The following is a 14011-nucleotide window of genomic DNA, read 5'->3' on the forward strand; positions in this document are numbered from 1 at the left end:
CCTTGGAGAACACAGGCCTGATCGTCCAATGGGTACTAGACCCAATACAGGCACTTGGGGCCCTTCCCCAAGTCAGGGGCTTATTAGGAAAGTCTCCCTTAGTCCATAGACCTAAGGGGCCTCCTTGGCATAATTTAGACCCACCCCTCAATAAGTCTCCCACACCGGTCACAAAGGAGAACTTTATTGATTACAGGGGGTAGGGCGAAAACGGGGTAAAAGGTAGATCAGTATCATAGAAATATGACAGGAATATCAGAGGGATCCCATAGAGCAAACCAGTATGGCTGAGGTAGCCCTTTTGATCTTGCATCTGAGTTACTGAAGTTAAATATCTAGTCGGATCTCGAGCAGGTTACTCACGCGCATCATCCAGAGGTGGTTGGAGTTCTCCTCTGGAGGCAGGGCCCTCTTTGAGTATGCGGTTATGAGGAGAGAGCCTGTTTCAGATGGTGAAGCTCCTCTCCCAGTATCAGATTCACCTGGATGACCGCATGGCTAATGGATGCCTTCTTCCTGGACCAGGCCTTTAAATAACCTCTCTGACCTCAGCAGCCCGGTCCAATCGAAGCTGCCAGTGCTGGCCACTAGCCAATCGGTTTAAAAAGCATCCCTGGCCGCTTTTCCCTCCCCCCCAGGTGACCAGAGCATCCGCCTCCGAGGCACCAGGCTTTTGTCATGTAGGCAGGGAGGCAGACCCCCCGCCCTGAGGAATTCAACACCCACCTCTCAAGCTGGCAGAGAGAGATTTCTGGAGAGGGACACAGACGGTGGCATTTCTACCACAAAGCCCACAAAGGCCTTTCCTGTGGCACTGTACCACAAACTAAAGGCCCCTCAAGCTACAGCATGCACAGGCAAGGACCAGGAACAACCACAACAAGCACCACAACTCTCTTAGGCTAATCCAATCCCAGGGAAACTGCTTGGTAAAAGATGTGTGGTTGCTCGTAGGAAGAGATCAGGCTCCACAGCTACAGTGAAAAATAAACTTTCTATAACAGTCCTTGCCACTCTGTGCTGGGGCAGATAAAGGAAAGGAAGTAAAGACATCAGGGGAAGCCCATGGCTGATATAGAGAGTTTATTAACAATATGAGGAACAAAGAAATGGCTCCATTACTAGACAAAGACAGTAAAATCATTCATAAAAATACAGAAAAGGCATCAGGTTTGTAGCTGGTCTCTGTGACAGACCACCATTGCATATAAAGGATCCACAGGGCCCTGCAGAACCTGGGAGGAGGGAGCTTGATTTGCTTCATGGCAAACACAGCAGCATTTTCCCCATGTATTGGTGCCAAAGCAGCCCACACCTCTCAGTCCCTGTAGCCTCCTGGCAACAGAGCCCAGAGGCTGCCTTTGTGGCATGAAGAGTTTAAGGCCCTTGACACGCACACAGCACATGCAGCACAGATCCCAGGTCTGAAGGTCCCCAGCAGGGCAGCTCACACGGAGCAGTGGAGGCCAGGAGAGAAGCCCAGGAGAAGCAAGCCAGGAGTTTGTAGGGTGGATGGGCTTGTTTCATAGTTGGTAGGGTCAGAAGAGACCTGAGCAGATCATCAAGCAGATCATCAAGCCCAAGCCCCTGCCATGGCAGGAAAGAGTACTGGGGTCAAACGCCCCCAGCAAGGTGTTCATCCAGCCTCCTTTTAAAGACCCCCAGGGTAGGAGCCAGCACCATTTCTCCTGGAAGTTGGTTCCAGATCCCAGCTTCCCTGACAGTGAAGTAGCGCCTCCTGATGTCTAGTCTGAACCTACCCTCTGCTAGCTTGTGACCGTTATTTCTAGTCACTCCTGATAGTGTTCGGGGGAACAGGGACTCCCCCAATGCCTGCTGGTCCCCCCTGACTAGTTTGTAACAGGCCACTAGATCCCCCTCAGCTTTCTCTTGTGGAGGCTGAACAGGTTCAGGTTCCTTACCCTCTCCTTGTAGGGCCTGCCCTGCTGACCCCTGATCATGCGAGTGGCCCTCCTCTGGACCCTCTCGATCTTGTCCACATCCCTCCTGAAGTGCAGCGCCCAGAACTGGACACAGTACTCCAACTGCAGCCTGACCAGTGTCGCATAGAGGGGGAGGACCTCCTTGGACCTGCTGGAGATGCATCTGTGGATGAACGACAAGGTGTGGTTGGCCTTCCTGACCGCGTCCCCACACTGTCGGCCTACGTTCATATTGGCCTCAATAACGACACCAAGATCCTTTTCTGCCCACCCCTGTAACCTGTCCAGGTCCAATTGCAGCCTATTCCTCCCTTCCAGCGTGCCCACCTCCCCCCACATCTGTCATCTGCGAATTTGAACAGGGTGCTTTTTAGCCCCCCATCCAAGTTGCTAATGAAGATATTGAACAGCGCGGGCCAGAGGACCGAGCCCTGGGGGACCCCACTGCCCACATCCCTCCAGGTTGAGTGGGTCTTGTCCACCACCACTCTCTGGGTGCGGCCCTCCAGCCAGTTAGCAACCCATTTGACTGTGTAGGTGTTGACGCCACAGTCCCCTAGTGTTTTAATGAGAATGGGGTGAGAGACAGTGTTGAAGGCCTTTCTAAAGTCCAGAAAGACTACATCCACTGCTATCCCTGCATCTAAGGATTTTGTGACCTGGTCATAGAAGGCCACCAGGTTGGTCTGACAGGACCTGCCTCTAATGAACCCGTGTTTGTTGCCCCTAGGCATAACCTCCCCTGCCGGCCCCTCGCGGACATGCGCCAGGATAATTCTCTCAAATAGCTTACCCAGGATCGACGTAAGGCTAACAGGCCTATAGTTCCCTGGGTCCTCCTCCCTCCCTTTTTTTATAATGGGAACCATATTGGCCCTTTTCCAGTCCTCTTGCACCACACCAGAGCACCACAAGTGCTCGTTAAGCCGTGACAGGGCGTCCCGCCTTGACCTCTGCAAATTCCCTCAGCACTCAGGGGTGGAGGTCGTCAGGACCAGCTGATTTAAATACATCCAGTCCCTCCAGAAGTTCCCTGACAAAATCATCACTGTCCCTGGGCCTGGGTGTGCCTCCCCGACCAGATTTCCTAGCGTATCTTGTAGCGGCCCCATGTTACCCAGTACCTTCTTTTTGCCCCCTATGTATTTAAAAAAGGACTTCTTGTTGTCTTTGATCCGGGTTGCTAGTCCCAGTTCCATCTCTGCCTTGCCCTTCCTGACTGACCCCCTAGAGCCCTGAGCAACCGAGGTATAGTCCTCCCTGGTGATGGCCACTCCCTTCCATTGGGTGTACACCTCCTTTTTAGCTCTGAGACATTCCTGTATGCTTTTGGTGAGCCATGGGGGCTTTTGCACCCTCTTGCCCCCTTTGATCCGTGTTGGGATTACCTCCCTTTGGGCTTGGAGGATCATCTCCTTAAGGAACGTCCACTCTTCTTGGACACCCGACTCCTCTCCCCTCCAGGACCTCAGTGCCTCCCCAATTAGTCTCCTTACCTTGTTGAAGTCCGCCCTCCTGAAGTCCAGGGCTGCTGCTTTGCTGCAGGGTTTTGCCACCTTGTGCTGGATGGTGAATTCCAGCAGGCGATGATCGCTGTCGCCCAGGTGGTCGAGCACCGGCAGTCCCCTCACCAGATCGTCGCCCATGGCCAGCACCAGATCCAACAAGGCATTTCCCCTGGTGGGGCTGTGCACCTTCTGGGATAGATGGAGGTCCTGTATCTCGGCTAGGAACCTATGTGAGCGGTCAGACCTGGCTGACTGCTCTTTCCTGCAGATGTCTGGAAAGTTCAGGTCACCCATGATGACCATGTCCTTTGACCTAAGTACCTCGGTGAGCTGACTTAAGAATTCCCGGTCTAGCTCTTCCCCTTGTGTGTCCCAAAATACTCAACAGATCAGTGGCAACCCTATGCAGCATCACAGGACTGCTTGTTGGCCTTGTACCATGGGAAATTAAGTAAAACAAATTAGATGTCATTAGATTAATGTAATTTTGATTATTCCATTATTTTATCCATTTTTGAAGAATTAAACAAAACATTTAAAATAATTAGACATTCATAAATATTATTGGGGCATTAAGGGAAATCCAGAAAAATGTAGGAAAATGGGAAAGCAAATGGGGGAAGGGAAAGGGCAGGGGAGGTGGCAGAATAATTACCAAACTAAAGTTAAAAATGGCAATGGGCAGGACTGAGGTTTCCCTGAATGAATTCCTGGTCGAGCCAGGTGCATCTTTCAGGAAAAAGAAAAAAAAATTCAGCTCTGATTTAAAAATGGAGAATCCACCACAGCTCTTGGCACATCATTCCAAGGGTTACTTCAACTGCTAAAATTTGCTCTTTGGAGTCTGAGTTACTCTGGTTTCAACATTCATCCATTGGCATATCCCCCACCCTTTCCTCAGTTCTCTGCACTGCCTCCATGTGATCGACATCCTCCTAAAATTCTGGCCATCAGAACAGCACAGGGTATTCTGGTGGCCACGTCACCAATCACTCCCTGCCTAGTGTTTCCCAGACAGCAGTCAGCAAAGCTACATGCATGAGAAATAAAACTGTGACTGCCCACCCACAAGCTGTTCTGCTGGAAGCTTCATGCTGACCAGTGAAGACACCATATGATTTACTGACCCAGACACAGCTAAGCAATGGCCACTCGTGGTCACTGCACAGAGAGAAACAATCAGAAGGTGCTGAGCTACAGAGGGCCTGGGACACATGGAAGGGAACTGTGAAATCTTGCAGGGAAAGAAGCTGGGTTCCCAGGTGGTCAGCAGAGCTGGCCTTAGGGGTGGGCAAAGTAGGCAATTGCCCAGGGCACTATGGTCAAAGGAGATCCACGCACATACGTGCACTTGCCCCCTGCTCTAGACCATCCTGGCCGATCCCCAACCCAGGTAGGAGGAGTGGTGCCCAACTCAGCCCACCTCCAGCCACCGCTCAGGACAAGCTGGGCTGGGCAGTATGAGTGGCAGCAGCGGTGTCTGCCCAGCTGCCCGTCTGCCTGGCACATTATGCTGTTCTGCTTTCCCGCTAGACTGAGACCCGCACTCCTGCCTGCCTGCCTCTGCCTGCTAGGGTGGGAGGGGGTGACACTTGGGTGGGGTGACAAAATACAAGTTCACCCAGGGTGCCATTTTCCCTAAGGCCGGCTCTGGTAGGTAGCTATGAGAGTCACCCACCCAACTCCAGGTGTTGTGGGCAGGGAGAAGGCAAACCAGGTGCAGCCATCATGGAGGCTAGATGGGGGTGGAGCAAGAAGCAGCAACACAAAGGGCAGGGCGGGTCCTCTAGGAGCAATCTGCCCGGCTCAGCAGTCTCTTCAGGGCTCCCTTCACCTCCTTGTTCCTCAGGCTGTACACAACGGGGTTCAGTGTGGGAGTCACGATGGTGTAGAGCAGTGACACCAGCCGGTCCATCTCTGAGCAGCAGCTCCTCTGAGGCCGCACATACGCTATGGAGACTGTGCCGTAGAAAAGCAGAACCATGGTAAGGTGGGAGGTGCAAGTGGAGAAGGCTTTGGCTCGGCCCTGGGCAGAGCGGATGCGCAGGATGGCTGCAAGGATGAGGACATAGGAGAGCAAGGTCCAGGCAAAGGGACAGACCACCACCACTGTGCCAGCAACATGCAGCACGCTCTTGCCAAGGGAAACATCTGAGCAGGCTGCCTGCAGCAGAGCGGGAATATCGCAGAAGTAGTGATGGATTTCCTGGGACCTCCTGCAGAAGGAGAGCTGAGACAGGATCACGCTGTGGAGGGAGGAGTAGAGGAGGCAGGCAATCCATGTGGTGGCCGCCAGGGTCACACAGAGGCGCCTGGTCATGACGGTGCTGTAGTGAGCAGAACCATGGTGATGTGGGAGGTGCAAGTGGAGAAGGCTTTGGCTCGGCCCTGGGCAGAGCGGATGCGCAGGATGGCTGCAAGGATGAGGACATAGGAGAACAAGGTCCAGGCAAAGGGACAGACCACCCCCACCATACCAGCCACATGGAGCATGCTCTTGCCAAGGGAAACATCTGAGCAGGCTGCCTGCAGCAGAGCGGGAATATCGCAGAAGTAGTGATGGATTTCCTGGGACCTCCTGCAGAAGGAGAGCTGAGACAGGATCACGCTGTGGAGGGAGGAGTAGAGGAGGCAGGCAATCCATGTGGTGGCCGCCAGGGTCACACAGAGGCGCCTGGTCATGACGGTGCTGTAGTGCAGGGGCCTGTGTATGGCCAGGTAGCGGTCAAAGGCCATTATAGCCAGGAGGAAGCACTCTGTGCAGCCCATGGAGTGCAGGAAGTACACCTGCAGTAGGCAGCCAGGCAGAGAAATGGCCTTCATGCTTGCCAGTGTGTTAGCTAGGAGCCTGGGCACGGTCACTGATGTGAAGCAGATCTCTAGGAAGGAGAAGTTACCAAGGAAAAAGTACATGGGGGTGTCCAGGTGCGAATCAGTTATTACCAAGAAGACAAGGAGCAGGTTCCCCACCAGCCCTGCTAGGTAGACACAGAGACAGACCAGGAACAGCACAGCCTGCCAGGGCCCTGCATCCAAAAGGCCCAAGAGGAGGAATTCTGTCTGGATGGTTTGATTGTCCAGCTCCATCGCTCAGTGCTGCCTGTCCCCTGAGAAGGGAGTGGAAGGAGCAGAGATAAATGGAGAAATAGTCACAGGACAATAAACCAGAGACCCTCAAGTAACAGGCTCTGGTTTTTTTTGCAGGGCACAACCTCAGTAGTTCTTTGATCCCTGAATCCTTCCTGTCCCCAGTGCCCTCACGACTCTCTGACTCCCTTTCCTCACCATCTCCCCATGTGTTGGATGCCATGAGGCATTCAACTGCAGGTCATTTCAAGCATGTCTAAAACTCTGAAAAAGCCCCTGATGAAAACCTTCAGGACCCTGGGGTCAAAGCAGGGAGCTCTCACCAGTAATGTTGGGGCAGCCTGACATGAGTGCTCTGGTTATGGTTAAAGAGAGCTGAGAAGGAGGATGGCACTTGTAACCCTGGAAATACACAGTGAAGAATCCCAGAGAAGCATCCCTCTACCCTGAGGAGAACCCCAATTCTGGGGCAGCTTCCCAGTGCCTGTGCCTGTGTCAGCTCACAGCAAGTGCCCCACTCACATCAAGTGCCAACACATTGGGCTGTGCTCGCATTCAGTCATGTACAACCCAGCTGCCCTGCCCTGCCCTGCCCTGCCCTTCCCAGAAGGACATGCTGTGCTCTAGCTCTACTGCTCTAGCTCTACTACAGACCATTGCTCCCCTTCCCTTGGGAAGGGCCCAGGTCAGCACATGTACATGCTGAACATTGCATCCTTCATGGTTAAATTATTCACAGATTCAAGTGCTTCTCTGTATTAAGGTCAAAGGCTCCAGGTGCCCATAACTTCTTGGTATCAGAAAATGGGAGCTGCCATGCTGCCGTGTATGGACCTCCTAGGACCAGGTCAGGGCTTTATCATGGCATGCACATGAAGAGTGAAGGACAGTAGAGTCAGGATGCCTGATACAGCAGGGAGAGACTTGCAGGGCCAGGGAAGTACCATCCTGACTACCATTTCTGCAGCCACAGTCTCTGCACCACCTCAGGCTCTTATAGTAGCCTCTGCTGGAAAGCTGTATCGACAGGCATGCCATGGTCCTGTACCAGTGCAGTGTCTCTCCCAGAGATCTCCACAGCCACCATCTGTGAGCGTGTTACAGCCATGGGGAGGAGCCCTTACACTGTTTGGAAGGCTACACCTGGACTTTCTGCACTGTGCAGCAGTCAGCTTTCTGTTTAACCCCATAAGCTCCTCTGTCAATCTGGGCATGCTAGGAGGTCACTCAGTTTGTAAGGACCAGCTAGGGACACGGTCTCTTAGGCACACTTTGGTACACATTACTGGCTTGCAAGTGCCTTGCAGGGAAGTGCCTCAGGTGTGTATGAGGCCTGGGAGTGCCCATGAGGACTCCTGGTGTTCATATCCTGCAAGGATAAAGTCAGGAAGGCTAACACACAATTGGAGTTGCAGCTAGCAAGGGATGTGAAGGGTAGAAAGGGTTTCTACAAGTATATCAGTAGCAAGAGGAGGAACAGGGAAAGTGTGGGTCCCTTACTGAATGGGGGAGGCAACCTTGTGACAGAGGATGCAGAAAAGGCTGTAGTGCTCAATGTCTTTTTTGCCTCCATTTTCACAGGCAAAGACAACTCCTAGATACGGCATCTGGCAGCACAGTTTGGAGAAGAGGTGAGCAGCCCTCAGTTGTGAAAGACCAGGTTAGGGACTACTTAGAAAAGGGTGATGTGTACAAGTCCTTGGGGCCAGATGGCATCCACCTGAGGGTGCTGAGGGAGTTGGCTGATGTGATTGCAGACCCATTGGCCATCATCTCTGAAAACTCATGGCAACCAGGAGAGGTCCCAGATGATAGGGAAAGGGCAAACATAGTGCCCATATTTTAAAAAGGGAAAAAGGAGGGTCCAGGGAACTGCAGACCAGTTAACCTCACCTCAGTCACTGGAAAAATCATGGAGCAGATCCTCAAGGAATCCATTTCTAAGCACTTGGAGGAGAAAAGGGTGATTAGGAACAGTCAACATGGATTCACCAGGAGCAAGTCAGACCAACCTGATTATCGCCTTCTATGATGAGGTGACTGGCTCTGTGGATGCGGAGAGACCGGTGGATGTGGTGTACCTTCATTTTAGCAAGGTTTTGATATGGTCTCCCATAGCACTCTTGCAGGCACGATAAGGAATTATGGGTTGGATTAATAGACTGTAAGGTGGATAGAAAACTAGCTGGAGCATTGGGCTCAGAGAGTAGTAATAAATGGCTCAGTGTCTAGTTGGCAACTGGTATCAAGTGGAGTGCCCCAGGGCTTGATCCTGGGGCCAGTTTTGTTCAATGTCTTCATCAATGACTTGGAAGATGGCATAGAGTCCACCCTCAGCAAGTTTGCAGATGACACCAAGCCATGAGGACAGGGGAGTAGTAGATATTCCATAGACCCTAGGGCTGGAAGGGACCTCAGGAAATCTTTGAGTCCAGCCCCCTGCCCCAGGGACAGGAAGTCAGCAGGGCTCATAGGATCCCAGCAAGATAAACATTCAAATGTCTCTTGAAGGTGTTCAAAGTAGGTGCTTGAACCACCTCCGGCAGCAGTCTATTCCAGACCTTGGGGGCTCGGACAGTAAAGAAGTTATTCCTTATGTCTAGCCTGGAAGAATGGAGAATAAGCTGGAGGGTACAGTTAGGATTCAGAGTGACCTAGACCAACTGGAGGATTAGGCCAAAAGGAATCTCATGAGGTTCAACAAGGACAAGTTCAAAGTCCTGCACTTAGGACAGAGCAACCCCATGCACCAGTACAGGCTGGGGGCTGACTGGCTGGGCAGCAGCGCTGCAGAAAAAGACCTGGGGGTTACAGTGGACAATAAGCTAAATATGAGCCAGCAGTGAGCCAGTAGTTGCTAAGAAGGCTAACGGCATACTGGGCTGCATTGGTAGGTGTGTTGCTTGTAGGTCAAGGGAAGTGATTATTCCCTTCTATTCAGCACTGGTGAGGACACCTCTGGAATACTGTGTTCAGTCAGTTTTGGGCCCCCCACTACAAAAAGGATGTGGACAAATTGAAGAGAGTGTAATGGAGGACAACAAAAATGGTGAGGGGGCTGGGAGACAGGACTTATGAGGAAAGACAGAGAACTGGGTTTATTTAGTCTAGAGAAGAGAAGACTTGATAGCAGTCTTCAACTACCTGAAGTAGGGTTCAAAAGAGGATGGAGCTAGGCTATTCTTAGTGGTAGCAGATGACAGAACAAGGAGAAACAGTCTCAAGTTGCAGCAAGGAAAGTATAGGTTAGATATTAGGAAGAATTTTCTCACTAGGAGGGTAGTAAAAACTGGAACAGGTTACCCAGAGAGGTGGTGGAAGCTCCATCCTTGGATGTTTTCAAAACCCAGCTAGACAAAGCTTTGGCTGGGATGATTTAGTTGGGGCTGGTCCTGCTTTAAGCAGGAGGTTGGACTAGATGACCTCCTGAGGTCCCTTCCAACCCTAACTTTCTGTGATTCTATGATTCTATACCAATCTGTCCCTAGCCCATGAAAGCAGATAATGTGCCATCCCTCTGCAGGGAGAGCATTACACACAAAGGCAGTTCCCAGTCAGCACAAGTCAAAGATGGGTCAGGAACATCCCAGAGAGCACTACCCCTGAGCTTAGAAACTGTTCTGTCTCCAAGGTGCCTCATTTCATTTGGCTTTCACCAGACTGCCCATGTCTACCCACCTCCTGCTGTTCATAACGGCTCCCAGGATGGAGCAGACAGAAATCAGCCCAACTGCTTCTTCAGAGAGAACATCTGATTTGCTGCAGCAGTGTAGATGTTTCACAAGCAGCTCTGCCAGACAGAAGACTTACCTGGTGCAAAGGACCAAGCAGGCTCTTCCCTTGGTGGAGCAGAGGGCAATGGGTGAATCACAGCAAAGCCAAAGGAAGTGTCAAAGTCACTGGCTTGAGCTTGACTGTGAAAAGAGGTGACTGGCAGGTGCATTTGCCTACGTGGGGCCCTGTGCAGAGGGGTGGGGAATCCCTGGGCTCTTTAATGGTTTCTTCCCCCACAAGATGCAGTCCCCAGGCCCTCATTAGTGCTGCTGGCATGTAGAGTTCCCTCTTACCATACAGTGTAGGCTGCCAAGCAGGTCAGCATCAGGCTCAGATCCTTCTTCCACTGAACTCACTGCAGGTACAGATGAGGTACAGTCAGTCCCAGCTGTAACCAGGCCCCTTACCCCCTTGGCCCTGGTGGTGGCCAGGGGACCTCACACCACATGTTTGTCCAGCTGCGCTAACAGTGACAGGTGGCCTGCCCCAGGGACCCCCTCACTCTGGTCAGGGGCAATAGGGATGTCTGTTCTCCCTGGCAGAGATAAGTAATAAGCCGTGTTACTCTGAAGTCAAGCAGAAGGGAGGGACGATTTGCACTTTAGACTTGAGAGAGAGAGAGAGAGAGAGAGAGAGAGAGAGAATAGGGCTGTGTGAAACGGAAGTGTTCCGTTTTGACCAGCATTTCAACGTTTTGACAGAACAGAGTTTTGTTTCGACTTTTGTTTTGAGTCAAAGCAGCTGTTCCATTTTGTTCCATCGAAACGCTTGCCCTTTCAACCCTGTTTTGACGTTTCACCCGTGGGATATAATGGGGAAGATCAAAACAGGCTATAATTTTGTTATTTATGGCCAGGTTTGGGTGAAACTTGTCAGAATGGTAGCCCCTTCAGAGGGCATGATGCCTGCCAAGTTTCAAGAAGATAGATGTAGGGGCTTCAGAGAAACTGCACCCCAAAATCTTGAGAGCAAAACTCATGTCACGTGTATGTCTTAAGTCACAGCAGGGTCAAAACTGCAGGGATGGTAGCCCCTGTGGAGGCCACAAAGTCTGCCATGTTTCAAGATGATAGGTATACGGGTTTCAGAGAAACTGCACCCCAAAATCCTGAAAGCAGAACTTGTGTCACGTGTATGTGTTAAGACACAGTGAGGTCAAAACTGCAGGCATGCTAGCCCCTGTGGAGGCCACAAAACCTGCTAAGTTTCAAGGAAATAGATGCAGAGGGGATTGGAGAAACTTCACCCCAAAATCTTGAAAGCAAAACTCATGTCTCGTATATGTGTTAAGCCACAGCAGGGTCAAAACTGCAGGCAGGCAAGAAGATCTGTGCTGGGGTTTGGGGGAAACTGTACCCCAAATTTTTTAAAGCAAAACTCGTGTCATGTGTATGTGTTAAGCTACAGTGGGGTCAAAACTGCAGGGGTGGTGGCCCCTGCTGAGGCCACGAAGCCTGCCAAGTTTCAAGGTGATAGATGCAGGGGTTTCTAGGAAAGTGCACCTCAAACTGCTGGCAAGCAAAACTCATGACATAGGTGACACTGTGTGTGTGTTAAAGCACAGTGGGGGTGAAAACTGCTGGCCCGCTAGGGCCTGCTGTAGCCACAAAGGCTGCCAGCTGTCAAGGAGATAGGTACAGGGGGAGTCTGGGTTCTGGGGCCCTGCACCTCTGGCCACAGGCAGGCATAACTCGTGACATGGGTGTTTGTGGGACTATGTGTGTGTTCAGATGCACCCTTCCTGACGCTGGGGCCTCTGTACAACACGGCAGTATACCCCCATGAGGTCTCCTCCTCCCCTACAACCTTGGTCCAGTCCACCACTATAAATGACGGCAGGTCAAAATAACTTAGCTGGCTCAACACCAATAGCACCAGCAGCATCAAAGGTACCCAGACAGAACTGGGTACACTCGTAGTGTGTGATGGTTTATCTTGTGTTTTTATGTTTATATGTTTATTATGAAAAAAACCAAAATAGTTAGAAAAGTATATCTTAGGAAGCTTTTGAGTTGAAAAACCCTTTGTCAGGCTGAGGAAGCACCTGCAGTTGGTGTGTCTCCTGGTCCTGGATGGAAGGAATATTAAAGAAGCCAGAGGCTGGCCTAGCCCGCAATGCAGGCAAGAAAGCCAGTTAGTGAAAATGGAAACGGAGGCATCAGGGGGTGAGGGACAGGCTGGGGGTGGGGGAGGTGGAAGGGAGTTGTGGAAGCACAGGTAAAAGTGCAGAGGTACCTGAGGAGTCAGATCTATCAAAGGCAACAATACCCAACTACCTGTGGGGGTGGGGGCACTTTCCTCACCAAAAAAACACTCTGCTTCCAGTCTCTCAGGCCTGATCCTGGAGGGAACAAATTACAAAACACTTTTCACAGCCGGGCCTATGTTCACTTCATCAGCCTCCTAGGTACAGAAACTCATGGACTGACTATAAATTAGACAGTGGAATTCTGACACACTACAACCTGCTGGACATCTCACTCCCATCAGTTTTCACGCCGCTGTGGCTTAACGTGTACATGTGACGTGAGGTTTGCTTTCAGGACTTTGAGGTGCAGTTTCCCAGAAACCCCTGCACCTATCAACTTGAAACTTGGCAGGCTTCATACCCTCAGCAGAGGCTACCACCCCTGCAAGTTGCATTTGAATCAGCCAAAAACCAACAAAGTTATAGATATTTAATTGATTCCCTATTATACCCTATCGCCGAATCTCCGAATCAGCTCCAAATCTTTTCCTAATCAATTCGGCCAAATTGAATCAAAAAAGCAATTCGAATCTCTGAATTGAATCAGCCAAATCGAAATCGAATAGTTGCCTATTTGCACAGGCCTTAGCAGGCAGGCTCCATAGGAAAAAAGGATTGGGCCCCTCACTGCTTCTGCCCGTGAGCAGTCTTCTGTGCCTGACAGGATGCCTGGGACTGCCTGGGAATGGGCTGGCTTGTCCCTGGAGCAGCACAGGAAGGTGGCAGAAGCACAGCTGGGTTTGCTGGCAGCTAAAGAAGACTGCGGGGAGAATGCATGGGGCAATGGAAGCCCGGGCAGGCTGCTAGCTGGCCAGGTGCTGCCCTAGCTTGGAGGCACCTGATCCAACACTTCCCTGAGCCTTCCCAGGCTTCCAGCACCCTGTGCACCATCCCTGCCACCTTCTCCGGCTGCCAGCACACCCAGCCACCCTCCATCCAACTCCCCACAGTGCCCCAGGAGCAAGCTGGGTGTGCTGTCAGCCAGAGAAGGTGGCAGGGATAGTTCACAGGGTGCTGAAAGGTCAGGTGGGCTTGGGGAAGCCTTGGATCAGGCGCCTCTGAGCTGAGGCAGCACTCAGCCAGCTAGCAGCCAGGCTGGGCAGCCCCATGCACCATCCCTACCACCATCTCTGGCCGCCAGCAAACCCAGCCTCCTTCCTGCTGCCTTCCCACACTGCCCCAAGAGCAAGGTCCATTCCCGGGCAGCCCTAGGCATTCGTCTGGCTGCAAGAGCCTGCTGAAGGCAAAAATGGTGAGGGGCCTGATCTTTTTTTTTTCCTATGGAGCCTGCCCTCCTCTCCTGCAGCTGGAGGGTGAGTCTCTGCTGGGCTAAGTGGCCCCTGAGCTGCAGGGGGTCCCAGTCCATCCCTCCGCGGTGGCAGCACCACTCAGGGCCGCCTGGGTGGGCTGCTAGCGGGCTTGGTGCTGCCCCAGCTTGGGGTTGGGGAAGA

General features: G+C 52.0%; 1 protein-coding gene across 1 annotated transcript; it reads right to left on the minus strand.

The window, feature by feature from the left end:
- Window positions 1-5767: 5767 nt before the first annotated feature.
- Window positions 5768-6538, minus strand: LOC102373940 (olfactory receptor 1361-like). Its single transcript, XM_006036039.1, has one exon. It carries the CDS (start codon window positions 6536-6538, stop codon window positions 5768-5770), a length of 771 nt encoding a protein of 256 aa, XP_006036101.1.
- Window positions 6539-14011: the final 7473 nt, after the last annotated feature.

This window comes from Alligator sinensis, unplaced genomic scaffold, assembly GCF_000455745.1.
Source record: "Alligator sinensis unplaced genomic scaffold, ASM45574v1 scaffold662_3, whole genome shotgun sequence".
NCBI lineage: Eukaryota > Metazoa > Chordata > Crocodylia > Alligatoridae > Alligator > Alligator sinensis.